The sequence below is a fragment of the Rousettus aegyptiacus genome, unplaced genomic scaffold, assembly GCF_014176215.1.
Source record: "Rousettus aegyptiacus isolate mRouAeg1 unplaced genomic scaffold, mRouAeg1.p scaffold_m13_p_1, whole genome shotgun sequence".
Lineage (NCBI taxonomy): Eukaryota > Metazoa > Chordata > Mammalia > Chiroptera > Pteropodidae > Rousettus > Rousettus aegyptiacus.
Window position 1 is genome coordinate 90,508,524 of NW_023416284.1, and position 27,600 is coordinate 90,536,123.

Below are 27,600 nucleotides of genomic sequence, written 5' to 3' on the forward strand. Positions count from 1 at the left end.
TCAGAGACCCAGGTGTCTGGGGTATTCCCCACACCCCCCAATACTGGGCCAGAGGCCAGTTGCATTTCTTGGCTGTCACGTGGTTTCCCGGCTTAGCTGGGCCAGGGGAGGAGCAAGGTCCAGAGTCAACCCTGCTCCAAGCCCGAGATTGACCAGAAAGGAGCAGACAGACGGATGGGTCTGATCTCTGGGGTCCTCCAGCCATGAGGCTTCTCTGGGGTCTGATCTGGGTGTCCAGCTTCTTTGCCTTGTCTTTGCAGGAGCCCAGGTCCTGGAGGCAGGGTGCTGTGCTACTTGAATGGTGGTAGAGTAGGCGCGGGGCAGGGTGTGCAGATTCAGGAACCAGAGGTGGAAGGGCAGGGTGGAGCAGCCGGAGAAGAGGGAGTAGAGGCCGACTGCTTACCCTCACCTGTTCTCCCCAGGTTGCTCCTGTTTTCTCCCTCTGTGGTTCACCTGGGGGTCCCCCTATCGGTGGGGCTGCAGCTCCAGGATGCTCCCCAGGGACAGGTAGTAAAAGGATCAGTGTTCCTGAGAAACCCATACAAGCTTAATGTCCCCTGCTCTCCAAAGGTGGACTTCACCCTCACCTCAGAAAAAGACTTCATTCTTCTCAAGGTCCAGGTAACCAGATGCCACTCACTCCTGCTGCTCAGCACCTCCCACTCTTCCTGTCTGTCTTCTGTAAATGTCTGCCTTCTCACTCTCCTCCCTCTCCTTGCCTCGTCCCACCTAAATGTCCTCTTCCTTCTGTCTCAGTTTCTGGTTTTTTTTCTTTCTGTTCAGTCTCTGACTTGCTCCTTCTCCCGCTCCTTCTCCTGACAGATGGACCCGAGTGGTGCAGAAAGCTGTGGCCTCAAAAGCCTCCTTGGAGGCCCTGAGGTCCAGCTGGTGGCTCAGTCACCGTGGCTGAATAACATACTGTCTAAAGGGGGAGATATTCAGGGTGTCAACCTTCTCTTCTCCTCTCGCCGGGGGCACCTCTTTCTGCAGACTGACCAGCCTATTTATAACCCTGGCCAGCGAGGTGAGTCTTAGCCCCAGGGCTTCTACCTTTAACTTCCTCTCAATCCCTTAAGTGAGATGACCTGAAGATGCCACACAGGAAGGCTGCTTAGCAAATGTTTGTTCTCCCCCTCACTCCCTGGAAGCGGTGGGGAGACCGGAGCCCACTCTCCCTTTGTTTCTGGACTCCTGCTTACCTCTCTCACCCTCCATTCCCAGTTCGGTACCGAGTCTTTGCTCTGGATCAAAAGATGCGCCCATCCACTGACCACATGACGGTCACTGTGGAGGTGAGTTCCTGACCTCTGATCTTCTTGACCAGCTAGGGCTGCTGATCTGACCTCCCACCTGTGACCACTTTTCCTCCCATCACAGAACTCTCATGGCCTCCGTGTGCGAAAGAGGGAGGTACACGCTCCCTCATCCATCTTCCAGGATGACTTTGTGATCCCAGACATCTCAGAGTGAGCTCTCCCCACCTGGGGGCTGCCCCCAACTACACCACCTGATTCCTATTTGCCCCTGCTTTCCACTCCAACGCAGAGTCAGAGCCCTAGGTCTCCTGAGCCTCTGGTTTACCCCTACAGTCCTCTTCCCAGGGACCTGGGCTGCTGGCTCTCTGAGGTCCTCTTGCACAGTGGGCTGAGCCCCTCCCTTTTCCCTCCTCAGGCCAGGGACTTGGAAGATCTCAGCTCGATTCTCAGATGGCCCAGAATCCAACAGCAGCACCCAGTTTGAGGTGAAGAAATATGGTAAGAACTGGAAACATGAGGGACAAGCAGTGCCTTTCTGAAGGGAATAAGGGGTGGAAGGAGAGGAGATGGGAGCAGGGCAGGAGCAGGGCGATATGGGTGTCACTGTCCTGAAGGGAGGGGAGTCTTTAGAGGTCCTTTCACTGGAGGCTGACCTGCCTTTCCCTTTGCCCTGGGTTAGTCCTTCCCAACTTTGAGGTGAAGATCATCCCTGGAAAGCCCTACATCCTGATGGCAGGTGGCATTCTTGGTGAAATCCAGTTAGACATTCAGGCCAGGTAACTCTGGGCCCTGTTCCCAAAGCTCCTACTCTGTATAAACGTGCCTGCTGCTCTCCCTCACCCAAGCTCTCCTCCCTCCCAGACCACTGCATTATTTCCTCTAGCCCTTGGCCCACCCTCTTCCCAATCTCTCTGTGGCGGCAGGTACATTTATGGGAAGCCAGTGCAGGGAGTGGCATATGTGCGCTTTGGACTCCTGAGTGAGAGTGGTGACAAGACTTTCCTTCGGGGGCTGGAGAATCAGACCAAGGTAGGAAAGAGGATGGAGGGTGTGCGGGGGAGGTGAGGATGGTGAGGGAGGGGAGGGGGTAAGGCGGGAGATTCGTCTCACCCCAAGTCCTGTTTTCTTCTTTGCCCCAGCTGGTAGATGGCCAGTGCCACATTTCCCTCTCCAAGGCTGAGGTTCAGGGTGCCCTGGCGAAGCTCAACATGCATCTTACTGACCTCCCCGGGCTGCGCCTCTACGTTGCGGCGGCCATCATTGAGTCTCCAGGTGAATGGCTTCCCCTGATTATAACCCCAGACCCTCGCCTCTGACCTCTGAACTGACCCTATGTTCTCTAGCCCCGACACCACCGTCCACCCTTCTCACCCACATCTGGGACACATAGCCAGGAAATACCCAGGAGACTATCTCATTCCAACTGTGCTTCTGAGTAGTGTCTAGGGAAGCAGCATCTTCTCCATATTTTAGTTAGTTTTTTTTTTTTTTGGCCCATCCGTCTGTCTATCCATCCATTCATCCATCCAGCAGACACATGTTATGCACCATCTGTGTGCTGGGTCTGTGTTGTCCTTAGCAAACATAGAAGTGAATGGGAAATGGCCTGTGTCCTGAGGGGCTCACTCTCTTGTGGGTGAGAAACATTTGAGCTGCTTCCCCCTGCTTTCCTGCTCCTCTTCCTAGGTCTCCCTCCTTCACCTCCTCTACCCCATGTATTGCAGGGGGAGAGATGGAGGAGGCGGAGCTCACATCTTGGCATTTTGTGTCATCTCCCTTCTCCTTGGATCTTAGCCACAGCAAGCGACACCTTGTGCCTGGGACCCCCTTTCTGCTGCAGGTTTCTTCTGGAGGGGGAGGGGGAGAGGCGGGGTGGGTGTTGGTCAGGAGGGCCCAAGGCCTCTCTGACCAGTCTTCTTTACCTGCCCTACCCCCACCCACCTAGGCCCTGGTACGAGACATGTCGGGCTCCCCAGCCTCTGGCATTCCTGTCAAAGTTTCTACCACGTTTTTGTCTCCTGGATCTGCTTCTGAAACAGAAAACTATCAACAAAACACAGACAACAGCGGCCAAGTCATTATTCCCATCAATGTCCCTCAGACTGTCCCAGAAGCACAGCTCTTGGTAGGATTCCAACTCACAGGAGAGCATGGGGAGGGAAAAAAAGGACAGGCTGGGGAAAGAAGCTAGGTGCCTAGATCCTCGCCGCTGACTCTGCCACCTCCTGCCCCTGCCCCTCTCTCCAGGTGTCTGCAGGCTCGCCCTACCCAGCCACAGCCATGCTCACCGTGAGAGCCCCACCCTCACGAAGCTCTGGGTTTCTGTCGATTGAGCGGCAGGATCATCGACCCCCTCGTGTTGGGGACAGTCTCATTCTCAACCTGCGAGACGTGGGCGTCAGTAAGGCCAGCTTCTCTCATTACTACTACATGGTATGCGTGAGCTGGATTGTAGAGGAGGGCAGCGTGTAGGGACGGGCTGCGGCAGGGAAGAGCCCTTGGGGTGGGGGAGCAGTTTCAAGGCTGGAGGTGTGTGGTGAAGAGGGAACCACTCTTGCCCCAGATTCTGTCCCGGGGCCAGATCGTGTCTGTGAATCGAGAGCCCAGGAAGACCCTGACCTCCGTCTCCGTGTTTGTGGACCATCACCTGGCACCGTCCTTCTACTTTGTGGCCTTCTACTATCATAGGGGCCTCCCAGTGGCCAACTCCCTGCAAGTGGACGTCCAGCCCAATGCCTGTGAGGGCAAGGTAACTGGCATTGGGAGAGATGGCATTGTGTGTTGGGGGCTGAGAGAGAAAGAAGAAAAGACACTCTCCCCATTCTGACTGTGTCCCACCTCCTGCCTTGCCAGCTGGAACTGAAAGTAGATGGTCTCAAGGAGTATCATCCTGGGGACACTATGAAACTCCACCTGCTAACAGATTCTCCAGCTCTGGTGGCACTGGGTGCTGTGGACACGGCTCTGTATGCTGTGGGTGGCAGGTCCCACAAGCCTCTCGACATGGGCAAGGTGTGTCAAGACCCGCCCCCCCCCAACCCTCCCTCACATTCTCCTGCCGCCCTGAGCCCAGGGTCCAGCCCACCAACTCCTCCCAGTCTTCTCTCAAGCCATGGCCCCATGGTCTCTATTTCTCTACTGTCTGTGTCTCTCATTTTTCTATCCCCTGCCCTCTTACCCATATCTGAATGGACATTCCTACCTCTTAGCCACTCTTGTTTCTGCAGCATCCCTGCCTTTTTTTTTTTTTTTTGCCAGGTCTTTGAAGTTATGAACAGCTATAACCTTGGCTGTGGTCCTGGGGGTGGGGACAATGCGCTTCAGGTATTCGAGGCAGCTGGTCTGGCATTTTCTGATGGAAACCAATTGACCTCAGCCAGAAAGAGTAAGACCAGAAGAGGAAATGGGGTGGGTGGTAGGAGGATTAGGGAGGAGGAGGGACTTGAGGGATAAGATAAGAGTAGGAGTGGCAGGAAGGGCTGGGCCTGGGAAGGGGAGCAGGGGTGGAGGTGGGAGGCCACACACCCTAGGGCTTGGATGCAGTCCTGCTTTCTACCAGGTCTGAGCTGCCCCAAGGAGAAGAAAACCCGGAAAAAAAGAGATGTGAACTTCCAAAAGGCAATTATTGAGAAGTGTGAGTTGTGGGTGTCTATGAAGCTCTTCACTTGGGCCCAAGGATCAGGATGAGGGGTCTACCTCTTGGCTCCTCTGCTCCTAAGGGAGCCAGTATATGGTATTTGGGACCAGAGATCCAAGGTCTGGGGTCAATGGTGGGTAGGCTGGAGGCTCTCTTCACTGGTCTCTCTTGAGTTTCCGTTCTCTTATATACCTAGAGGTCAGGGTGGGGGATGTGTGTCTCCTTTTGTTCCCTTATGCTCACCCTCACCTGGCCCTGTAGTGGGCCAGTATACTTCCCCAACAGCCAAGCGCTGCTGCCAGGATGGGCTGACACGGCTGCCCATGCCGCACTCCTGCGAGCAGCGGGTGGCCCGTGTGCGGCAGCCGGCCTGCCGGGAGCCCTTCCTGTCCTGCTGCCAGTTTGCTGTGGGCCTGCGCAAGAAGATCCGGGCCCGGGGCCAGGTGGGCCTTGCCCGAGGTGAGGGACTGGATGGGGCTGGGGGACAGCCTGGAACACCTGAAGAAGAAGAATGGCCCTCTCCTTATGTCCCTCCACCGTGGTCCCCCAGCTATGGAGATCCTGCAAGAGGAGGACCTGATCGATGAAGATGACATTCCTGTGCGAAGCTTCTTCCCGGAGAACTGGCTCTGGAGAGTGGCGACAGTAGACCGCTTCTTTCAGTGAGGGCGTGTGGTAGGCCTGACCTTGTCTCTGGATAGTGTCTGGGGCCATCCCAGAGTGTGATGGGTCTTCTCACCTTTCCCATCACAGATTGTCACATTTGCTCCCTGACTCTCTGACTACGTGGGAGATCCATGGTGTGAGCCTGTCCAAAAGCAAAGGTGAGTTACCCTGCCTGGGCCTCCAGCCTCCCCTCTTCCACCCACCTTGGCCAGGCTCCTTTCTTAGCCCTCTTCTCTTACAGTAAAGAAGGGGGTGCAGAGACCTAGGAAAGTCTGCACTGCATGCACTGGAGCTGGGAGCCTAGAGCGGGGGTGGGTGGAGGGCAATGATGGGTCACTCCCTGCCCCTTCCTAGTGGGACCCTGTGGCTGTGATGCTCCCAGGCCTCTGATTTTTGTCTCTTCCCTCATGCTCCTGCCTCCGTCAGGCCTGTGTGTGGCCACGCCAGTCCGGCTCCGAGTGTTCCGAGAATTTCACCTGCATCTCCGCCTGCCCATTTCTGTTCGTCGCTTTGAGCAGTTCGAGCTGCGGCCCGTTCTCTACAACTACCTGAATGAAAACCTGACTGTGAGGCTCTGCAGGAGCCTACACGCACAGGGGGGCGGGGGGAACAGAGGCAGGCGAGGTGTGGAGAGCCTAAGTAGGCTGGGGCTCTGACCATCACCATTTTCCTGCCCCTAGGTAAGCGTCCATGTGTCCCCAGTGGAGGGGCTGTGCCTGGCTGGGGGCGGAGGGCTGGCTCAGCAGGTGTTGGTGCCTGCTGGCTCTGCCCGGCCTGTTGGCTTCTCTGTGGTGCCCACGATGGCCAACGCTGTGTCCCTGAAGGTGGTGGCTCGAGGGTCCTTAGAGTTCCCTGTAGGAGATGCAGTGTCTAAGGTTCTACAAATTCAGGTGAATGGAGCACCCCTGAATCCAGGTCCCCAGGCTTCCAGATTCACCCCTAACCCCTTGGCTCCCTCTCTACTGGCCAGGCCCGAGGCCCAACACCCAAACCCAATGCCTTGGTCAGTTTACATCTTCTACAGTTCTGGTCTAACTGTGTCTGAAGTGCAAACTCCACGTCCCGGGGAGTCTGCATTGGGAGGGGCAGGGCAGCTTCAGTCCTATGTGATCTCTCATAGCTCTGTTTCCCCTGAGACAGAAGGAAGGGGCCACCCACATAGAGGAGCTAGTCTATGAACTTAACCCTCTGGGTGAGTGACTCCCTGCAACCCACTGTCAGTATCCCAAGGGGGTTGTAAGTGGCAGGAGATGTGGACATAAGGACAGACTGACAGCTTCTCTCATCTCCCCAGACCACCGAGGCCGGACCTTGGAAATTCCTGGCAACTCTGATCCCAATATGCTCCCTGATGGAGAGTTCAGCAGCTACATCAGGGTCACAGGTGGGAGTGTCCTCCAGTCCCTTTCCAGTGGCCACCTGCAGATTCATGTGAAACCTGTGGACCCCTGTTTGATCCTATGGCCCCATGGCTCTCTGACCAGAGGTCCCCAGGGCTATCTTTAACCCTCTCCTTCCCCTATAGCCTCAGATCCATTGGACACTTTGGGCCCTGAGGGGGCCTTGTCACCAGGAGGCCTGACTTCACTCCTGAGGCTTCCGCAGGGCTGTGGAGAACAAACCATGGTCCTCTTGGCTCCAACACTGGCTGCTTCCCGCTACCTGGACAAGACAGAACAGTGGAGCAAACTGCCCCCAGAGACCAAGGACCATGCTGTGGATCTGATCCAGAAAGGTTCTGGGTGCAGGGGCAAGCAGGAAGGGGGTAGGGGGTGGGAAAGGGCAATTAATAGAAGATGGGCAGCCAAGGTGGCTAGTGGGGGAAGAGGAGGGAACTTGATAAGAATGGGAGCACAGCCTCAGGCACAAATAATGGAAGAGTGAGTGTCACCTCAGCAGCCGCCTTTCTTCTCCAAGGCTATATGCGGATCCAGCAGTTTCGGAAAACAGATGGTTCCTATGGGGCATGGTTACATCGAGACAGCAGCACCTGGTGAGGTTGGGAAAGTGGTTCTGGGTCTCTGAGAAGTGCCAGGGCTGCTGGGGGCAGAGCCAGGTATGATGAGAGGGTGACTAACCAGGTGCCTGGGGAAGTGGGACTGTGTCCCCTATCAGGACCAGTCCCTATCCCCATTTGTCCCCTCCCATGCTCTAGGCTCACAGCCTTTGTGCTGAAGGTACTGAGTTTGGCCCAAGAACAGGTGGGTGGCTCACCTGAAAAGCTGCAGGAGACAATCAGGTGGCTGCTAACCCAGCAGCAGGCTGACGGTTCATTCCGGGACTCCTGTCCAGTTATGGACAGGGGCATGCAGGTATGGGGCCGTGCGGCTGGTCCAAGGAGCATAGGTGGGAACTCTCCCTGCCCCTTCTCCCTCCTGGCTGACATCTTTTCTCCCTCCACCAACCAGGGGGGCTTGGTAGGAAATGATGAGACGGTGGCACTGACAGCCTTCGTGGTCATTGCCCTTCATCACGGGCTGGCCGTCTTCCAGGACAAGAATACAGAACAGCTGAAGCAGAGCGTGGTAAGTGCGCCTGCATGTCTGCCCTTCTCTAGCCCCCAAGTCTCCCCCTTTCTCCTCAGGAACCCAGGTGTCCTGCTACCAGACCTTCTTCTCCACTTTCCTCTAGGAAACGTCCATCTCAAATGCTAACTCATTCTTGGGGACAAAAGCAAGTGCTGGGCTTCTGGGTGCCCATGCAGCTGCCATCACAGCCTATGCACTGACACTGACCAAGGCCCCTGAGGACCTGCAGAATGTTGCCCACAACAACCTCATGGCCATGGCCCAAGAGACAGGTGGTGAGAGTTGAGGGGGTCCTGGCATTGAGCCTGGGGCTTGGGGGACGTTGGGACCCCTGAGTGTGCCCAAAGGAGTAAAAGGAGACCCATCAGCAGGTATGACTGGGGCAGAGTCAAGAGAGCCAAACAGGGGAGCATCAAGGGGCCAGGTGAACAGGATCTGACCCCATTCACGGGTGGGTCTCCTTTCACTTCCAGATAATCTGTACTGGGGCTCAGTCGCCAGTTCTCAGAGCAATGTCGTATCGCCCACCCCGGCTCCTCGCAGCCCAGCCGACCCTGTGCCCCAGGCTCCGGCCCTGTGGATTGAAACCACAGCCTATGGCCTGCTGCACCTGTTGCTTCGGGAGGGCAAGGCAGAGATGGCTGACCAGGCTGCGACCTGGCTCACTCACCAGGGCAGCTTCAAAGGGGGATTCCGTAGCACCCAGGTAGGGGCTGCTCTGGGGCTCTGGGGGGTGGGTGGTCCTGAGACCAAGTGCCTGAGTTCTGGTCCAACCTCCCCAGGACACAGTGATCACCCTGGACGCCCTGTCTGCATACTGGATCGCTTCCCACACCACTGAGGAAAGGGAGCTCAATGTGACCTTTGACTACACAAGCCGCAGTGGGGTCAAGTCCCACGTGCTGCAGCTGAACAACCACCAAACTCAGGGGGTGGAGGAAGAGCTGAAGGTGAAGCACTCTCACATGGGTTGCCATAACACCTAGGCTTATTGCAGCCAGGTCATCACCCCCTAGTCCTCCCACCCCTGCAGAATCCCCAGTACCTCTTCCTGATATCCTTGCAGAAAGACTTATTGGCTGTGACCTGGAGAAAGTCACCTAACCTCTGAGCTTCATTTTTCTCATCTGAAAATAACATATGCAGAGTCTACCCAAAAGGGTTTTAGGGGGCTGAAGTGAGATAATACACGTGAAGATGTAAATTTATGGAAATGTGAGGTAGGGAGAGCAGGAGGGTTTGTTTTTAGGGAGAAGGTAAGTTGGAACAACAAACAGCATGCCCTTCTTTGCTCGTCTGACATCTCTTTCCCTTTTCTGTTCTGGAAGTTCTCCTTGGGCAGCAAGATTAATGTGAAGGTGGGAGGAAACAGCAAAGGAACCTTGAAGGTAAGAGCCAGCAGCACTGGACACCTGTACCCAGTGGGGAGGAGCCAGGGTCTTGAGTGGGAGGTGTGGGCGGAGCTCATGGTCAGAAGGAGGAAAGCATCCCAGGGTCAGCGTTCCCCATGCTCCGTCCTGGGCGTTCTCCCTTCACTCTGGTCTCCACCCTCTCTGGGCACCTGTCATTTCCTTTACTCCTTCAATGCTGATGGCTCATGTACCCAGTGCCTCAACACAGGCCTCTCCCGAGCTGCAGGCCCCAAATGTTCCTCAGCACCTCAGACATGGTGTGTCACAAACCCCTTCTTCCTCCTGTGTCCCCTTATCTGGCTGCTAGAGCCCTCTCCCCTCAGCCCAGCTGCTACTCTAGATAGAGGTCATCTTAGTGCCCCCTCCTGAGCCCTTCTTATGGCCAGTAACTCCTCATCTGTCCCCCTGATGCCCGGGGCCCTTGTCACTTATTTCCTGGACTCTGGGCTAACACAGTCTAGGCACTTCTCCCTGTTACCACGTCTTACCTTGCTAATCCACTGTCCACAGTGCAGTGAAACTTTCTGAGAACAGAAAGTTTCTTAGATTAGCCTTCAGATTCTTTCATGTTCATGACTGGGCCCACCTCCTTGGCCAGACAGATCTACTCATCTGCATAGATCTCTTTGCCTTGAATGTCCTTCCCCTGCTTCTTGTCCCCCGTGGCAAACTCATTCTCCTCCTTCAAGCCTCAGCCAGAAGCCTTTCTCTGACTTTCCATTGTGTCCTTCTCTGTGCACTGGGTAGAGTGCTGGCTCCTGAGGGCAGATGTTGGCTGCCCTGTCTCACTGTCTAACCCAACACCTGGGCCATTCATATTTATGGACTGGTCAGGAAGGGGGATGGGAAGGGGCCCAAACCCTTAAATTCCTTAGCTTTTAGGTGTGGCCCTAGAGAGAGGTCTGTGGCCCCAAACGTCCCCTGTTCTCTCCATGCCCCTTGCTGAGCCAGGTCCTTCATATCTACAATGTCCTGGACATGAAGAACACAACCTGCCAGGATCTTCAGATTGAGGTGACAGTCACAGGCCACGTCGAGTACACAAGTGAGTGTTAGGGTCAAAGACCATATGGCCCTCCAAGGACTGGTACCAGGGGCCGAGTGACAATGCTATCCCCACACAGTGGAAGCAAACGAAGACTATGAGGACTACGAGGACTACGACCGTGAGATTTTAGCTGGAGATGACCCGGGGCCCCTTTCCCAGCCTGTAACACCCCTGCAGCTGTTTGAGGGGCGGAGGAGCCGCCGCAGAAGGGAGGCGCCCAAGGTGGCTGATGAACAGGAATCCAGAGTGCAGTACACCGTGTGCATCTGGTGAGCCTGGGGTGCAGCTGGGCCAGGAGAGAGGAGGAAGGACTGAGGCTGGGGGTGGGCATCTGCCTGCTGGCGCAGGCGGGAGGGTCCCAGACAACAAGGCATGTCTCTGCAGGCGAAATGGCAAGGTGAAGCTGTCAGGCATGGCCATTGCAGACATCACCCTCCTGAGCGGATTCCATGCCTTGCAGGCTGACTTGGAGAAGGTGTGGTAGCTATCTAGAGGGACCCCTTGTGCTCTTGGGACCCCTTGTGCTCTCGGGACCCCTGTTACATCCTGCAGCACCTCTAGCTGCTGAGCCCCGTTGTGTGTGGGGGCCAAGGCCATCTTCCTGTGACCATCTCCCCTTCTTCACAGCTGACCTCCCTCTCTGACCGTTATGTGAGTCACTTTGAGACTGAGGGACCCCACGTCCTGCTATACTTTGACTCGGTGAGCAGGGGAGGTGACATGGGAGGGCATGGATGGTGCCGGGTTACTGAGCAGGTTATTATGAAGTTTCCCAAGGGATACTGTATCAGTGGCCAGTGCTCCCAGAGAGAACGTGTAATGTGAACAGGGAGGCAAGACAAGACTGAGTCAGAGCCAAATTATGGGGGGACAGCCAGGGAGGCCATGCAGGCAGGGGCTGAGCCCCTAATGTGGTTTGCGGGCTGGTGCCAGTCAGCGGGGGAGGGCTTAAGAGTAAGCCTTTCATAAAACCAACCAATTCATTCAACTTGAGGGTTTGCTTTTGTTTTTTTAATCGACCTTCCTAGTTTTTTCATTTTGATATTAAAGCGTAGTTTCTTTTATAAAGCGATATTGGTTATAAGTGAGTTTTTTTTTTTGTCTTTTTGTGGCCTCATTTGACTCAAACAAAGAATTATCAACCCACTGATGGCCCTCAAAAGTTTATTTGAACATTTACTATATAACCTCTTGGAGAAAATGTGAAAAAGGTGTGTTAACAGTAACACCATTAGCTAGGTGTTTGTGGGTTAGGAGACCCCCTCCCCCTGCCTAGTGCAGGCAAAGGAGGCAGACCCTAGTAGCCTGAGAAGCCAGGCAGGGGAGTCTGGTGAAATACAGTGGAAAATGAGGATCCCGGAAGATTTCTGGGCAGGGAGCTGACCGTGCAGAAGCCCAGCGTGGGAGGGAAACTGGCAGGGTATCATGCTGGACTGGACCAGCTGGGGCATGGGGAAAGGGCTTGGGGCCTGGACATGAGTGGCAGAGTCGCAGAGAATGGGCGGAGTGACAGCACCTGCCATTAGGTTGTGGCAGAGAAGGGAGGCCCCAGTTGTATCAGTGATGAAGTGAGGTTGTCAGGAGGGTGACTGGGTCTGGGGTGCAGGCAGAGTGCATTGGGAGAATTTATACATCCTGCCAAAATCCTAATGCAGGATTAAGGCTGAAAGTTTGGTTTGGGACTCATTAGCCTGAAAGGGTTTGATGAAAGCCAGGGATGGTAGAGACCTTCCTAAGGGAACGCAGAGGAAGGAAGAGCCAAGGGGGTGGGGACTGGACTTCTGGGGAGGAAGACAAGAGGATGTCAGAAACTACCAGGGCAGTCAGCAGGAGATGGCCCAGAAGCTAACCCTGAGCGAAGGGAGGGTTTCATGGAGAATGTGTTCATGATGTGGAGGGGCCCAGTGACAGGATACTGGGATGAAGTCATCATGTGGGCACTGAGGTCAGCAGAGACCTTGGGAGCAGTTTTAGAGTTCTGGTGGCCGGAAGGTAACAAAATGTGAAGGACACTGAAAATGAGAACAGTGGGGACGAGAGACAGGCCAAGGAAATGCAACACAGAGGCCTGCAGGCGGACCCTGACTTTCCCCTCACCTTCATGCCAGGTCCCCACCTCTCGGGAGTGCGTGGGCTTTGGAGCTGTGCAGGAGGTAGCCGTGGGACTGGTGCAGCCAGCCAGCGCGGCCCTGTACGACTACTACAGCCCCGGTGAGCACCTAGGGACACTCGGGGAGGTTTGTGATAGGTGCCCCATGTGGGACATCGGGAACTGGGGCAGTAGAAGGTGGCAGGGGAGTCCTGTGGCTCCACAGGACTGGGAGGCAAAGAGGGAGACATACTCTAACTCCCCTCTCTGGTTTTCTCCAGAGAACAAGTGTTCCGTGTTTTATGGGGCACCGACTAAGAGCAAACTCTTGTCTACCTTGTGCTCTGCTGACGTCTGCCAGTGTGCTGAGGGTGAGACCCAGGGCCTGGGGGTGGGGCTGGGAAGGTAGCTTGGCTGGGGCCTACCTTGTCTCACCGGGGCTCTTGACTTCAGGGAAGTGCCCTCGACAGCGACGTGCCCTGGAGCGGGGGGTGCTGGAGGAGGATGGTTACCGGATGAAGTTTGCCTGCTACTATCCCCGTGTGGAGTACGGTCAGTCTTCCCGCTTGGCCCTGTTCCTGACCCGCCCTCAGGGTCTCTTTGGTCGTTCCTGCTCCTCTCACAGGCCCACAGGCAGCCTCTTTGCTCTGACACCAACTCGCAGCCCTCAGCCTCAGGGTAACTCACCTTCCCTTCTTTCTCCTAAACTCCCTTGTAGGCTTCCAGGTTAAGGTTCTCCGAGAAGATGCCAGAGCTGCTTTTCGCCTCTTTGAGACCAGTATCACCCAAGTCCTGCACTTCTGTATGAAGGGAATGGGTGGCTGGGTGGGCAGGGCTGGGGAGATAGCGGGGAGCTGAGGTCTGAGTTTGGGGCCTGTCTACCTAGAATAGTAAAAATTCAGGAGAATTTAGATCCCCTTGGCCTCTTAGAAGCCCTGGGCTTGTCTAGTAGGAAAGCGGTCACACCACCCTGTTGGGAGTGACAGGATTACATGAGAGGGTGTCTGCAAAGCCCCTGACCCCATGCTCACCCTGCACCTTTTCTTTCCCTCTGACAACTCTTGTGCACACTCTCCTCTCAGCCAAGGATGCTCAGGCCACTGCTGGTCAGACCCGAAATTTCCTTGTTCGAGCCTCTTGCCGCCTTCGCTTGGAACCTGGGAAAGAATACTTGATTATGGGTCTGGACGGGGCCACCTATGACCACAAGGGACAGTGAGTTCTCTGGGGCCCTGGGTTTCTTGCTTTTCTCACACCTCATGAGGGAATGGATACCCAGGACCCAGGCCCTCCCCTCTCAGAGGGCAGGTGCCTCATGTTCTCCTTTCTAGTCTGCCGAGCCTCCTGACCCCTGCCGATTGCTCTTTGCCCCTGCAGCCCCCAGTACCTGCTGGACTCAAACAGCTGGATCGAGGAGATGCCCTCTGAACGCCTGTGCCGGAGCACCCGCCAGCGGGCAGCTTGTGCCCAGCTCCATGACTTCCTCCAAGAGTATAGCACTCAAGGGTGCCAGGTGTAAGGGCCATTTTCCCACCTGCCCCAGGAGGAGCCTGAGCCTGGGAAAGGTGATAATGCTTGGATTGTTGCTGCACCCAGTCCTCTGAAAGTAGCCACAGGGCGGGGCCAGGGGTTCAATAAAAGCCTTTGGCAGCAAAGTGTCAGTGTGTGTCTCTAGGATTGAGAGCAATGTCCCTATCATGCATTACAGGTTCTGGGGGGTCCGGGCCAGGGTTTGCATAATCTTAGGCTCTCAGAGCCTGGATGACCTTTAGGGTGTTTAGCTCTGCCGCACCCTTCCCAGATGACTCACTGGGAACCCCAAGTCAGCATAGGACCACCCAGAGTAGACTTGTGGCCCAACAGCCTGCACCCTGAGGATCCAGCATCAACACCAAGGTCTCCCTTTGTGCCGGCAGGGCACTGCGCTACCCCGATATGGCCCGTTACTGTGGCCTCAGCCAGGGCTGTGGTCAGCTCACATCTCAGTTCTTCTGCCTTATGAGTGACTGTCCAGCCACTCTATCCTGGTACAGTTGGCAGTTTTGGAGTCTGTTGCTTTTAGCTGAGACCCAGTCTGTTGAAAGCCTGTTGACACTGGATCTTGTGATCAGTGGTATTAGGTAATAGTCCTAGAATTGCATAATCCTCAGATCTGATCTCTTCTTCCAGGCACTGATTTTAAACAAACCAAAGGCTACCTTTGGTATATTTGTTAATACTCTGAAGAGACTATGTTCTAGTAGGGTCAACCTTCTCCACCTGCCTGCCTAGCTCCACACCATTTAGTGGCACCTCTTGGGTCTTTAGGGCTGACCTAAAAATCCATCTAGAGAAATTCGCTGAGATCATCCAGAAGCCTGCCATTCAATCATCCAACAGAAATTCGTGGAACTTTCACTCCATGCCCTGTATGCCAGATCCCTATCTTCTGTGAAAGGAGTGGTGCTGGGGAGCTGTGTGGTCTTGTGGGGTTCATAGTTGGGGCATCTGACCCAATCTGGGGGAATGTGAGAAGCAGAGAGAGAGGGCTTCCTGGAGGAGGCGACATCTAAGTTGGGTTCTGAAGGCTGAGGAATCAGGCAAAGAGAGTAGGAGTAGATGTGGGCATTTGAGGCAGGAGAAGAGAACGTGAAAGGCCCAAGGCCGGGGCAGGATAGAACACACTGGTAGGACTGCACGTGACAAGATAGAGCGCACTTGGGAGCACTGCGCGCGGCTTGTCACGTCTGGAATTTGGATTTGTTGGAGGCGGGGCAGTAGAAGAGATGGGGCTGTAGTCAATTTATGGAGGGATGTTCATAAGCATTCCAGCTTCCCAGGTCACTCTCCTATTGAAGAAGTCCCCTCCTATTCCATGCAACTTTGAGAAGTTCTGACCTTCTCCAGTGTTTCAGAGGCTTCCTAGGGCTGTGGTTCACATGCCTCTGTGCTTGCTTAATCTCGCTTCCCAAAGCCTGTTCGCGTGCTGGTGGCATAAACCCCTTTATGAGATCCAGGGATTCAGCTGTAGTTGAGCCAAGAGATGGCTTATGTCTGGCAGGTCTTCTCTGAGGAGGGCGGCTGCTGTTGCTGCCCAACCCCAGAAACCCCAGCCTGTGTTCTCTCTCCCAGTCCTGGGCATGGACCCAGGCAGAGCCCGAGCTCTTCCACTAGGACCCTCACAGTTAACTCTTTAAGCAATGGGTAGCACAGCCAGGATCTCAGATAGGCTCTTCAGCCTGCACTCTAAGGTAAAGCTCTGATGGGAGAAGGACCCTCCACTTCCACCCACAGAGCCAGGGATGGGGAATTAGGGAATGACATGAGCCTCATGTGACCTCCAAGCCCTCAACCCCTAGAAGGCCCTCACCTCTCACTGAGTCCTGCCACTCCTCTTTGACATGACCTCTCTCCAAGCCCCCCCTCTAAGATCCCCAACTGCCACTTCACCAATAAAAGGGTCCCTGATAGTCCTACCTGGTCTGGTGGGATTTCACCGCTTATGGTTACAGCTCCAAGTATAGGGTTAGACCCCTGACCCCAGCTTTGACTGCTGAGTTCCTTCCTGGGGACCTTGAATAAGGGGGTGGCAAGTTCAGTTGTGCTGGGAAATCCCCTTTGTCCTTGGGCTGGTCCTGTACTCTGTAAACTCTGACTCCAAAGGCAGTCCTGTTCTGCCTATACCTGGGAACACAAATTACTAGATTGCAGAGAGAGAGGGAACAGAGGATAGAACCACAGACAGAGGAGGGAGGAATGAAGAGTGAGGAAACAACCCCTCTCTAGGACTTTTCCCACTCTGTCCCTTGCCTTCCAGAGCAAAGCAATTTCTTTGGCATCCCACTGGTCTCGGGCCTGTTGCCACCCCCAAGGCCCCTCTCCTGCTCTCGGTCTCCGCGAGACACTCTTTTATTTGTATAAGAATTCTTATTTTTAGCTCAAGCCCCTCGAGTTGATCTCTTTTCCTTGCAACCAATAAGTATCATGGACACGGTAAGAGCTCCAAATTGGGGACCATGTAATTCTTCATCCTCAACTTTTGGGAGTGAAATGGGGCACTGATAATAATTACATGGGACTATAGGTATATAGGATAACCCAGGCAAACCAGGCAATGTGGTCACCCATCTACGAGTTAAAAGAACAACACACAGACCACTTTTATCTCATTTTGTTCTTCAGATGATCCTGGAGGGCACGTGAGGCAGGGACTGCCATTTTCTCGGAGACAAGTTACATAGCAGCAAGTTGGTCCAAGGTGGGCAGTAGTCGGGGAAGGCTCAGGCCAGAGAGTGGACACATTTTCCTGCATGATTGATGTGCGGCCAGAAAGCTGATGTTAGCTGTGGGAGAAAGGTCAGGGTTGAGCTTTCCTTCCTTTCTTCTTGATGGATGAAAGAAGAAAGGCCTCTTCTTTGAAATATGGATTCCCCAAGGCCAACAGGCCTGGTGCTATTCCAAGAATGTGCTATTCTTGTGGGCGGGACAGTGGGCAGGGACCCGAGGGAAGGAGTCAATGGAAGTCCCAGTACACCCGAGAAGTAAGATGGATGGTGGGGCCTCAAGGGTTATAAGTGGCCAGGCCAGAGCCTTTGCATGTGTTTCCTGCCATGCTGCTCCTCGGGCTGCTGCTGCTGACCTTGCTGGCTGGTGCCCGCCTGTTGTGGGGCCAGTGGAAGCTCAGGAGCCTCCATCTCCCACCTCTTGTTCCTGGCTTCCTGCACCTGCTGCAGCCCAACCTTCCCATCTATCTGCTTGGCCTGGCTCAGAAACTTGGGCCCATCTATAGGCTCCGCCTCGGGCTGCAAGGTGAGCACCTGCTCCTTGCTTGGCCCCACCACAGTGAGGAGGTAGGGTGCTCTCCCTGCTGACATCCTGCTTTGGTTCTCCCGCAGATGTGGTGGTGCTGAACTCTAAGAGGACAATTGAGGAGGCCATGATCAGGAAGTGGGTGGACTTTGCTGGCAGACCCCAGTCACCATCCTGTAAGTGGTGGGGAGAAGCGGGGGTTGAGGGAGGCAGCGAAGATCAGGACATGGCTCCCTTGGTCAGTTTGACCTCCAACTCCTACTCATAGACAAGCTGGTGTCCCGGCACAACCAGGACCTCTCACTTGGGGATTACTCCCTGCTCTGGAAGGCCCACAAGAGACTCACCCGCTCCGCCTTACTACAGGGCATGCGTAGCTCCACGGAGCCCCTGGTGGAGCAGCTGGCTCAGGAGTTCTGTGAGGTGAGGCTGAACTCCCCCTATCACCCCAGGTCAGCTTCACCTCTCCCAGCAGCCCTAGCCTATTTAGTTCATGCTCTTTCTCTACAGCGCATGCGAGCCCAGGCTGGTGCACCTGTGGCCATCCAGAAGGAATTCTCCTTCCTCACCTGCAGCATCATCTGCTACCTCACCTTTGGAGACAAGGTCAAAGCTCTCTTACCCTCACATAGGCTTGGGCCCACCCTTCAGCCCCTCCCTGACTCTCTCCTTATCCTGAACTTAACAAATTCTCTCCTCTGGCAGGAGGATACTTCAGTACAAGCCTTTTACAACTGTGTCCAGGACTTGATGAAAACCTGGGACCACTGGTCAATCCAAATTTTGCACATCATTCCCTTTCTCAGGGTGAGGAGGTAGAGCCCAGATACTCCTGGCTGCTGGGAGAAGAGGCGGGGGTTGGGGACAGGCCTCCTTCCCAGCTGCTACACCCTCTTGCTCCTTGCCCCAGTTCTTCCCCAACCCAGGCCTCTGGAGGCTGAAGCAGGCCGTGGAGAACAGAGACCACATCGTAGAGAAGCAGCTGAGGCAGCACAAGGTGGGCACCACGCACGAACCAGGCCCCTCACCCCAAAGCCAGTGATGCTACTGCCCCAGAGCCAGGCAATTTCTTTAGCATTTCACTAGTCTTGGGCCTGTTGCCACCCCCGGGCCCTCTCCCTGCGCCGGGCACTCAGTCTGGTGCCTCTCCTCTCCCCAGGAGAGCATGGTGGCAGGCCAGTGGAGGGACATGATGGACTACATGCTCCAGGGGTTGGGGAAGCCGAGAGAGGAAGAGGGCCCTGGACATCTCCTTGAAGGACATGTGCACATGTCTGTGGTGGACCTTTTAATTGGTGGCACTGAGACTACTTCAACCACCCTCTCCTGGGCTGTGGTGTTCTTACTTCACCACCCTGAGGTGTGAGCCCTGGGGGCAGCCTGTCACTCCACCCTGAGGCAGGCTGTGTTCCCCCAGGGATGGGGGTGGGGCTTTTCCTAATCCACAAAAGCTCCTGTGGGTTGCTCCAGGGAGAGGCTGGAGGCTGGGAGGCCGGGAGGCCGGGAGGCCGGGCTGCTGTGGGTCGGCTAGCAGCTGGTGGCAAGGCTGGCAACTCCAGGCTTACTCCCATTTCCCAGTTTCAGCGGCGACTACAAGAGGAGTTGGATCGCGAGCTGGGCCCCACAGCCTGGGGCTCCCGAGTCCCATACAAGGACCGCTCACGGCTGCCCTTGCTCAACGCCACCATTGCGGAGGTGCTGCGCCTGCGGCCAGTCGTGCCCCTGGCCCTGCCGCACCGCACCACTCGGCCTAGCAGGTGACTCCCAGGAGGAATGGGCGAGTGGGACCGCAAGCTGGCTCCTGGCAGGCCTCTAATCCTACCCTGCCTCCAGCATCTTTGGCTATGACATCCCCGAGGGCACTGTTGTCATCCCCAACCTCCAAGGCGCCCAGCTGGACGAGACAGTCTGGGAGCGGCCTCACGAGTTCTGCCCTGGTGCGTGGTGAGGCTGGGTGCCCGTGGGCGGGAGCGGCACAGGCTGTGTCCCAACCGCTGCTGACCCTGGGCCTGTCCTCCTGCAGACCGCTTTCTGGCCCCTGGCGCAAGCCCCAGTGCACTGGCCTTCGGCTGCGGGGCACGCATGTGCCTGGGCGAGCCGCTGGCACGCCTGGAGCTCTTCGTGGTGCTGGCGCGTCTGCTGCAGGCCTTCACGCTGCTGCCGCCAGTAGGCGCCCTGCCCTCCCTGCAGCCCCACCCCCACTGCGGTGTCAACCTCACCATGCCGCCTTTCCAGGTGCGGCTGCAGCCCCGGGGGGCAGCGCCCCCAGGCTTGGGCGAGTGCCAGTGACAGGCAGAATGCATGCCGGTCTTGCGCTTCAGTTTCTCCTTTTATTGCTCCTATACAAACCCCTTCCCTCCCCCCCTGTAAACATAGTGCTGTGAGATCACGGGGTGGAGAAGGCTTCCTCTGGTGGCTGGGTGGTGAAAGTGGCCCCTGGCCCTTCTCTCCTCGCGGCCCCTCAGTGCTCGGCAGTCATACTTGGGCAGGAGAGGTGAGCCTAGGCTCAGTGTCCCCAGGTGGGGGCCCAGTAGCTTCTGGGTCTCAGCTTCATTTCCGTGAAGGGCACGGAGAATTCGAAGCCCTTCCAGTGGTACCAGCTCACTCCCTGGGAAGAAGTTGTAGAGAGAAAATCAAAGCAGATAGCCTGGATGCTCCTACTCCTGCCCTTTTGGGGAGACGGTTCCCAGAAATCAATCAGCCTTCTTCCTTCCCTGCTACCTTCATAACCCTCAGTTGCAAAGGACTGAGGCTTACTCCTGAGCTGGCCCTTTCCATCCAATAAATCACCTCCTCCTCAAGACACCTTGGTGAGATGGCATTATTGTCCCATTTCACAGATGAAGGCTCTGAGGCACCAAGCAGCTCAGTAATTTGTTCTGTCATACTGTATGTCACGCCAGGCAGGCCAAGCCCTGACCACCCCCAGCTCCGTGCTGCCTCCAGGCCCCTCACCTGGTGGTCCACTGTGCTCCCATAGAGCCCATTGAGGTTGGCGTAGTGGCAGTTCCTGTACCACCAGGCCCCTCGGTAGGAGACGGCGCAGGAGATGAGCAAATTGTTGGGGTCTCGATCGCGGGCAGAGAAGACACTGCCGCTGTGGTAGCTCATGGAGTCCCCTGGCAGGAGCAGAATAAGTGAGAGCCCCTCCTCCCTCACCCCCCAAACCCCCAGGCCCAGCCCTCACCTGCGGTGCCATGGTAGCCCTCCAGGTGGAGGCGGTAGTAGTCAGCAGCCGAGTCTACCCTGAAAGAGTCATATTGGGCAAACACCGCCTCATCCCCAGCCCGCAGGTCCACACGCATGGAGTAGTCGCCGGTTTTAGTCAGGCTGTGCAGGGCCTCATTGCCTGGGGGGTGGGAAGTGTGTTCTCATCAGGTCCTGGTGCCCAGAGGGCCCCCATGCCTTCCCTGGCCCCCCACTCCCTGAGGCACTGACCCAGCCAGAACTCCCCGGAGATGTTCCCAAAACCGTGAGCATAGTCCTCCCAGTCCCTCCAGAAGTCCGTGTGTCCATCCATGCGGCGCTGGAACACCTGGGAAACAGGTGGGGCACCATCAGCCTATGGCTCCTGGAGTACCAGCCCTGGCCCTGTGCAGGTGCCTGGCTTCTGGCTGTCACCCACCAGCCAGCCACCCCCATCTGTCTCCATGTCACAAAACACGTTCAGGGGCCGCTCGCGGTTGCCGTTGAGGAAGATGGTGGTGGTCCGCGAATGGCCGGCCCCGTTCTGCATCTCCTCCCCACAGTCCCGAGGGAAGGGGATCCGCAGTCCACCTAGGGAGAAGAGAGTGAGGGGCCAGTCCTTTTTCCACACCCTAGATCCCTGTTGCCCACTCAGCCCCCAACTTCAGGTCCCAGCACCCAAGTACCAGTGGTGAAGAAGGTGGACATGGGTGGTGTGAAGCTCTCGCCCCACATGGCCCGGAGCCATGCTCTATAGGTGGTGGAGGGAAAGAGGCCCAGGAGCTGGTAAGAGGTGACCCCTCCTGGGAGCATGACCTCCTGTGGGACAGAGAAGGGGCAGGTCAGGGGAGAGGGAGTTTGAGCCCCACCAGGAGAGGCAGAGGCAGAGACAGCCTCTGGAATGGAACCCAGGGAAAGGGGTCAGTCAGCGGGGCAGGGGTGTGGGCACCTGGGTCTGTCCACCAGGGGTGTCGTAGGTGAGCAGGTAGCCAGTTGGAGGGACTTGGGGTTCAGTCCAAGTGAGGCGGGCCGTCCGGGGAGTCACTTCCTTGGCCTCCAAGTCTTGGGGGCCCTCCAACCCTGGGAGGGGAAGGGGGAAGAGAAGGTGAAGACGAGGCCCTTTTTGGCTCCCTCGCACTTCCCCACCCCTGTCCCACACAGCTCACAGGAGGTACCTGTGATGAAGGTGATGCTGGCTGGAGAGGTGACGTTGGGGCCCCGAAGGCCATGCACAGTCGCTGTGTAGTTGGTGTGGAGCATGAGGTCATGCAGGGGGTAGTCCACAGCACTGCCTGGGGCTGAGGCCTGTAGAAGGGGGGCTAGGAGGGGGAGTCGGGCATCAGCATCTGCCACCTCCCTGACCTGTGGGAGCCCAGCCTGCGCTCTGCTCTCCCCACCCTGAACGGGTCCCATCCAGAGGCCTCAGCCCTGCTCACCCCCTGGGGCTGTGACCCTGACATCATATGTGTCCACAGGAGCCTGAGGGGGCTTCCAGTGCAGCAAGGCGGTTCCCTCCGTCAAGTTCAGTGCACGCAGTTGGGTGGGGCCGTCAGGAACTGGGAGAAGGGAGGGAGTCAGAGTTGTTCTTACTTCTCTCCTCAGCCCTCACCTTCCCAAATTCTGCTGGGCTTCTCGTCTGCAACTGGAGCCTCCAATACCCCCATCCCCTCTCCATTCACTGTCAGCTCCCGCCCACACCCTGCCCGGGTCCCAGTTCATCTAACCTGTGGTGAGGAAGCCTGTGAGAGGCTCACTCTCCTCAAAGCCTCGGACAGAGACCACAGTCACCTCATAGTGAGCACCTGGGATCAGCCCCTTGAGTTTCTGGGTCCGGGCTCGGCCGTCTACCCGCACGCTCTGTGGCTCCCCTGAAAACACGATGGGCTTGGGAGGTTGCCCAGGGAAGCCAGGCGGAGCTGCAGGACAGGCAGAGTGGAGGGCTCAGGAGAAATGAGAGCCAATGAGGTCATGGGCAAAAAGGTGTCACCTCCATCCGCCAGCTGGTAGGAAACTTTGAAGCTGTCCACTCTGGACGGTGGGGGCATCCAGCTGACCTTGGCTGAGGTCTCCCCGATTTCGCTGAATTGGAGATCGCGGGGGCTCTCCAGAACTAAGGAGTGGGGTGTACCAAGTAATAATGGTAAGGGCCTAAGGCAGAGAGGCTCCTGTCCCAGGATTCCCATCCCTCCTTCTCCTGGGGCCCCACTAGCTCCAGACATGCTTGCCATTACTCCTTTCCTCCAGACACAGAAACAGAAGTTGCTCTGTAGATTCCCCCAAGCCCTCCACCACTTACTTGCCTCCCCTCTGGCGGAGGCACTAGCTTCCACCCCATGCTGCCACTTTGGGGCAGCATGGATATGTGTCCAGGTGGGGGCCTTACCTGGGCTGAGAGTACGGGCGGTGCCCTGGATGCTGTCGGCCTTGTGGGGCCCACGCAGACCATACAGTGTAAAGCTGTACAGGGTCCCAGGACGCAGATCCCGGAGTGCGGCTGAGTGCCGAGTCCCTGGCACTGTCAGCTCTCTCTGCAACAGGGGCCGGGGATGTGGCTCCAGAGTACTTGATGGGACTCCATAGCGGAGCAGGAAGGAATCAAAGGCCCCGGGTGGGGCCTCCCAGTTGAGTCGGAGAGAACTGGTGGTCACATCAGTCACAGAGAGCTGGGACAGGCGGGGCCCTGGCTCCCCTGGGGTCTGACCAGCAGGAGCTGACCCTGCACAGAGTGGGTGGAAGAGAAGGGTTTGGAGACAGAAGCACACCAATTTGATGATGTGGGGCAGGTCCCTTCAGCCACCCTACCCTAGCCCCTATTTCCTCATCTGTAAAATGAAGCTAATGACGGGCTGGCACCCACGGAAAGACCCTTAGTGAGAACATATACGTGTAGAGCCAACAGCTGCTTATCTACCTCTTCCTCGCTCCATGGAACACTCCTCATGTTCTTTCATTGTGGTCACCACATCTGGGCACCCCGTTCACCCTTCCCAGTCCCAGATGAGAGGCAGGTGAGGCTAAGATGAAGGGCTTGGTGGTACCTGTGGTGCCCTTGGCTGAGACAGGTCCCAGGCGCTTCCCTTCATGGAGGCCGTAGAGGAAGAACTTGTAGAGGGTGCTGGGCTCCAGGCCTGACACGATGACCTTGTTCTGGTCCCCACCCACGAGCAAGGCCTGGGGCTGCCCATTTGTGTCCCAGTACTGGACCACGAAGGAATCAAAGGGGCCCTGGGCCACGGTCCATGCGAGGTGCAGGGAGTCTGGGGTTCTGTCAGTCACTGCCAGCACCCCCAGGCGGGGCCCTTCGGAGGCCTCCGGGGCCTCTGTGGCAGGGTGCCAGGGGGCTGGAGTGTCCTCTTCTGGGACTGTGTGGGAGAAGCGCAGGGGAGAAGCTGAGCGGGTATATGTGCGCATGCGCCCTCGAATGCCGCAGGGTGCCTCCCCTTACTCCATCGCATTCTCCAAAGAGGGGGTTTTGGGTTGGCCCAAGGCTGAGGTGGGGACTTTACTGGTCCTGGCCACAAAAGCCAGGTGGAGAGAAGCGAGGGACTGAAGCTCTTCTAGCATCTTCCTTTTCTTGAATCTCCCACATCCCTGCTTTGGCAGTGATTCCTGCCACCCCAGACCTCTCTAAGTGCTAACACTGTGGCCCCATGACTCCTTTGTGGGCCCCTTTGAAGAGCCTGAATCCTGTGCTGCTTCCCCTTCTTCACTCTAGTGTCTCATTGCACCCCCTTTGATATCTGCATAGGCCATACGCCCTCCTCATCCCCTGGATGCCGGTGCTGATGTCCTGAGGCAGGACTAACTCGGTTGCTCCCTAAGTTCTGGCATGTGGTTCCTCCTTCTGAGAAGAACTGAGAATAGAATTGGCTGGTAAACGAGGGAGGGGCAAATTGGGCTCCGTGGGGCCGATGTGAGCTGGGTGTTAGCACCTCCAGAGGAGGAGCCTGGTCCCTCAGTGCGGCCACTTCTCTTGGTTTCTATGCCCTTGCTGTTTTGTTTTCCAGTAACTTTCCATTTGAGAAAAGGCTCCTGACTCATCCACGGGAGGGGGTTAACCCCTCTCTGGGCAGGGCTGTGAGAGCTGCCTCAGCGGGGTGATGAGGAGTAGCCTGTAGCGCTGGGGCAGGGCCCGGGTTGGGAGATGGAGGATCACGGCCAGGGCCTTTCCTTGCTGCCTGTCCTGGCTCCTGCTTTTGACTGGCCCCTGGATCACCATCAGAGCTGGCCCACTGTGCCTTCCTCCTGGGCCCTAGGCAGGGGCTCCCCACACCTCTGCTCACTTCTGTCAGTCCCTTCATCTTCAGCCCAAAGGCATGAGGAAACTTACTCAGGTCAGCTTGCTAGGGCCATTCAGGACAGCCTCTCACTCACCTGTCACTCCCAGGGCAGAAACAGGGCCCAGGCGCTTTCTTCCTATGAGTCCATAGAGCAGAAACTTATATTTCCTGCCGGGCTCCAGGCCCTCTACGGTGACCTCCCGTTGGTCAGCAGCCACGGACATTGCCTGGGGCTGCCCATTTGTGTCCCTGTACTGGATCACAAAGGAGTCAATGGGGCCCTGGGCCACCGTCCATGAGAGGTGCAGGGAGTCTGGGGTCTCATCTGTCACCGTCAGCTCCCCTAGGCGGGATGGAGGCTGCCACTCCTTCTCTGGGGGAGCTGTGGGGAGAGAGGAGGAAGAAACTCTTGATCAAGAGCTGCCTTTACCTCAGCCTGGCAACTTCTGGGAGGCCCGAGGGTCTAGGAAAGTGTTACTGAAGTGTGACTTCAAGGAAAGTCACCAGAGGAGATAGGTCTGCTCTAGTCCTGTCTTGTAGGAAGGAGGGTGTGTAGCCTGGTCTCCTCCTCCAGAGTCCACTGCCCAACTCCTTCCTGCCCTCACTCCCTCCCTGCTGTGACCAAGGTGCAGGAAATGCATAAAAGATCACATGAGAAGTGCTCACTGGGGGTGCTGAGAAAAGCCTCAGTTTCTCCCTCACCCGCAGTCCTCTGAGCAGGGATGTGGCTGGAGCTAAGAAAGGCTCCCAGAGGGTATCTGAATTGTCAGGGAGATGCCCCCAAATAGTAAGAGCCAGGCTGGGCAGCTAGTCAAGCTCACAGGTTGCCATTGCCTGGCCATAACCTCCCCCTTGCTCTCTATCAGCCTAGGTCTTCTTCCCATCCACTTCCCCAGCCCTAACACCCCTGGGCCAGGGTACCTGGGTGAGAAGGGGCAGAGCCTGAAGAATAAAGGACAGAAAAGAATACATAAGAGACCTGCCAAGGGTGGATGCTGACTGACGGGAGTTCGAGGAGAAACCTGTTTCCAGTCCCTATTAATGAGGGCTCAGGGAAGAGCATCTGGACTCTGAGGAGCCTGGGCCCCAACTGGCCGTGTGCCCCTTCCTTGTCTGGCCAGGGTGACTCACGGTCCTGGGAGTGGGGTAAGGGTCAGTGACCCACCTCCACCCTGTCCTTGTGGGGCTGAGTCATGGGCACAATGACACCAGATTTTCCAGTCTTCTTCCAGCCAGACCCTCCTGTACTTTCCACCTCTTGCCACAGAGTTAGGACAAAGGGAGGAGGATGTGAACATTTATTGAGTGTCAGTTGATACTATTCATAACCATTATGCAGATGTGGAAACTGAGGTTCAAGGGAAAGAAGGGGCTTGTCCATGGCCACACAGCTGGTAATCGGAATTTGAACACGGGTCTGCTTGGCTCTGAAACCTGGGTTCTTTTCATTGTATTGATGGTCAGTGAATGAAGGAAATAATGCAAATAAAATGCTTAGGACAGTGCTTGGCATGTAATAGGGACTCAATAAATGTTTGCTTTTTGTATTATGATTGTCATGCAAAGGCAGAAGGCAGAAGAATAACCTGCATAAGAAGGCCACGGGGCCAGCTCTGGGCTCAGAAAAGAGGCAGCTCTGGAAAAGGTGGGAGGCAGCACTGGGGCTCATCCGGGGTACCCTCAGCAGAGACGGGGCCCAGCTGCTTCCTGCCTGCCAGCCCACAGAGCAGGGACTTGCACTTCCTATTGGGTTCCAGGCCACTGATGATGACCTCACGCTGGTCTGCGGCCTCGGGTATCACCTGGGGCTGCCCAGCCATATCCTTGTACTGGACCTCAAAGGAGTTGAATGTGCCCTGGGGGACTGTCCACAAGAGGCCCACAGAATCCTGGGTCAGTCTCTGTCAACTCCCCCAGGCAAGGAGAAAGTTTTGTGTCTGGGACTGGAAAAGAGAGGTACATGGAGAGCGACAGAAACAGTGATAGAAGCAGACAGTTTCCTCAGGGCTCTGGGAACTGGTTCTGGGGTGACCACGTCACATGTCAGGAAGGGGCAGGCAGAGGAGCAGGGATAAAAAAAAGAAGAGCCAGGGAAGAAGGCACATGTCCCTCGGGATATAGGAGGAGTAGGAAGGATGGGAAAGAGGGGTAAAGGGGAAGCTCAGGACTGGGTTTCACTGGACCCAGTAAATAAATGGGTCTGGAGGCCCTGAGGTCTGGAGTGGGGAGCACAAAAGTGAAATTCCAACTGTCACTACAAGGGGACAAAGGACTGTCAAAGGCTCCAGGGGCAAAGGTGGCCTCTGGCCCTCCTTCACAGGGCTTTGCATCCCCAGCAAGTGGGCCATGCCTTTTTGCATCCCAGAGTCCGAAGAGTAAGAATTGTCTCCACCTATGGGCACTGCCCGGGGCTGCCCCTGTGCATCCCTGTACTGGAAGGAGTCAGATGGGCCCTGGGCCACCATCCATGAGAGGTGCACTGTGTTAGAGGTCACAGAGGCATAGTTAGCTCCTCCACATGGGGTGCCCTCTGGGGCTCTGAGGACAGGGAGGCTGGAGCAGAGCAGAGGAAGCTGTATGGGTCAATGGAAGGATCCTGCTCAAGAAGGGGAGTGCTTTCCCCAGGCTATGAAGTTGTCAGTGATTAATGGGTCCCAGGCATTGTGTAAGTGCTCACAAATAGTGTACTTATCCTCACAACAGGTGAAGT

The 27,600-nt window shown here is 56.4% G+C and overlaps 3 protein-coding genes across 11 annotated transcripts in view; 2 read left to right on the top strand and 1 right to left on the bottom strand.

The window, feature by feature from the left end:
• Nucleotides 1-128: 128 nt before the first annotated feature.
• LOC107498435 (complement C4-A) lies at nucleotides 129-14,291 on the top strand. The gene is made up of 41 exons (XM_016121543.2): nucleotides 129-268; nucleotides 423-621; nucleotides 823-1,024; nucleotides 1,222-1,292; nucleotides 1,378-1,466; nucleotides 1,672-1,754; nucleotides 1,936-2,032; nucleotides 2,180-2,285; nucleotides 2,396-2,528; nucleotides 2,981-3,096; nucleotides 3,202-3,381; nucleotides 3,504-3,689; nucleotides 3,820-4,005; nucleotides 4,110-4,268; nucleotides 4,515-4,641; nucleotides 4,816-4,890; nucleotides 5,155-5,352; nucleotides 5,444-5,555; nucleotides 5,647-5,717; nucleotides 5,986-6,125; nucleotides 6,240-6,449; nucleotides 6,700-6,751; nucleotides 6,854-6,943; nucleotides 7,085-7,294; nucleotides 7,477-7,552; nucleotides 7,715-7,871; nucleotides 7,968-8,084; nucleotides 8,191-8,362; nucleotides 8,561-8,793; nucleotides 8,870-9,037; nucleotides 9,416-9,475; nucleotides 10,451-10,544; nucleotides 10,624-10,816; nucleotides 10,932-11,022; nucleotides 11,175-11,249; nucleotides 12,656-12,758; nucleotides 12,918-13,007; nucleotides 13,090-13,188; nucleotides 13,355-13,438; nucleotides 13,719-13,851; nucleotides 14,014-14,291. Exons 1-41 carry the CDS (start codon nucleotides 204-206, stop codon nucleotides 14,153-14,155), a joined length of 5,244 nt encoding a protein of 1,747 aa, XP_015977029.2. The 5' UTR covers nucleotides 129-203; the 3' UTR covers nucleotides 14,156-14,291.
• Nucleotides 14,292-14,404: 113 nt separating this feature from the next.
• LOC107498441 (steroid 21-hydroxylase) lies at nucleotides 14,405-20,225 on the top strand. Of its 4 annotated transcripts, none has more exons than XM_016121554.2 (10): nucleotides 14,405-17,424; nucleotides 17,511-17,600; nucleotides 17,693-17,847; nucleotides 17,935-18,030; nucleotides 18,130-18,231; nucleotides 18,335-18,421; nucleotides 18,584-18,784; nucleotides 19,003-19,181; nucleotides 19,258-19,361; nucleotides 19,448-20,225. In XM_016121554.2, exons 1-10 carry the CDS (start codon nucleotides 17,226-17,228, stop codon nucleotides 19,711-19,713), a joined length of 1,479 nt encoding a protein of 492 aa, XP_015977040.1. In that variant the 5' UTR covers nucleotides 14,405-17,225; the 3' UTR covers nucleotides 19,714-20,225. The 4 variants fall into 4 exon arrangements, with proteins under 4 accessions (XP_015977040.1, XP_015977041.1, XP_036094280.1 ...); XM_016121555.2 differs by having other exon boundaries at nucleotides 14,405-16,873; XM_036238387.1 differs by having other exon boundaries at nucleotides 17,935-18,231.
• TNXB (tenascin XB) overlaps nucleotides 19,742-27,600 on the bottom strand; it is a 60,329-nt gene continuing 52,470 nt past the window's right edge. For all 6 annotated transcript variants that reach the window (XM_036238360.1, XM_036238339.1, XM_036238340.1 and 3 more), the window contains 14 exons: nucleotides 24,985-25,272; nucleotides 23,649-23,972; nucleotides 22,994-23,326; nucleotides 22,598-22,720; nucleotides 22,335-22,478; nucleotides 22,047-22,166; nucleotides 21,786-21,929; nucleotides 21,560-21,690; nucleotides 21,297-21,429; nucleotides 21,050-21,201; nucleotides 20,863-20,959; nucleotides 20,612-20,773; nucleotides 20,380-20,543; nucleotides 19,742-20,032 (listed from right to left, as the gene is read on the bottom strand). In XM_036238360.1, the coding sequence (XP_036094253.1) occupies nucleotides 19,931-20,032; nucleotides 20,380-20,543; nucleotides 20,612-20,773; nucleotides 20,863-20,959; nucleotides 21,050-21,201; nucleotides 21,297-21,429; nucleotides 21,560-21,690; nucleotides 21,786-21,929; nucleotides 22,047-22,166; nucleotides 22,335-22,478; nucleotides 22,598-22,720; nucleotides 22,994-23,326; nucleotides 23,649-23,972; nucleotides 24,985-25,272 (2,417 nt within the window). In that variant the 3' untranslated portion in view covers nucleotides 19,742-19,930. The remainder of the gene's footprint in view (nucleotides 20,033-20,379; nucleotides 20,544-20,611; nucleotides 20,774-20,862; nucleotides 20,960-21,049; nucleotides 21,202-21,296; nucleotides 21,430-21,559; nucleotides 21,691-21,785; nucleotides 21,930-22,046; nucleotides 22,167-22,334; nucleotides 22,479-22,597; nucleotides 22,721-22,993; nucleotides 23,327-23,648; nucleotides 23,973-24,984; nucleotides 25,273-27,600) is intronic.

Excerpts from the sequence above, each read along its gene's own strand:
- LOC107498441 (XM_036238387.1), top strand. The coding sequence starts at position 17,226 with ATGCTGCTCCTCGGGCTGCTGCTGCTGACCTTGCTGGCTGGTGCCCGC. Across the intron at positions 18,232-18,334 it reads ACATCATTCCCTTTCTCAGG|TTCTTCCCCAACCCAGGCCT; the intron begins GTGAGGAGGTAG and ends TCCTTGCCCCAG. Across the intron at positions 19,362-19,447 it reads GCCTCACGAGTTCTGCCCTG|ACCGCTTTCTGGCCCCTGGC; the intron begins GTGCGTGGTGAG and ends GTCCTCCTGCAG.
- LOC107498435 (XM_016121543.2), top strand. The coding sequence starts at position 204 with ATGAGGCTTCTCTGGGGTCTGATCTGGGTGTCCAGCTTCTTTGCCTTG. Across the intron at positions 2,286-2,395 it reads GGCTGGAGAATCAGACCAAG|CTGGTAGATGGCCAGTGCCA; the intron begins GTAGGAAAGAGG and ends TCTTTGCCCCAG. Across the intron at positions 7,553-7,714 it reads CATCGAGACAGCAGCACCTG|GCTCACAGCCTTTGTGCTGA; the intron begins GTGAGGTTGGGA and ends CCCATGCTCTAG.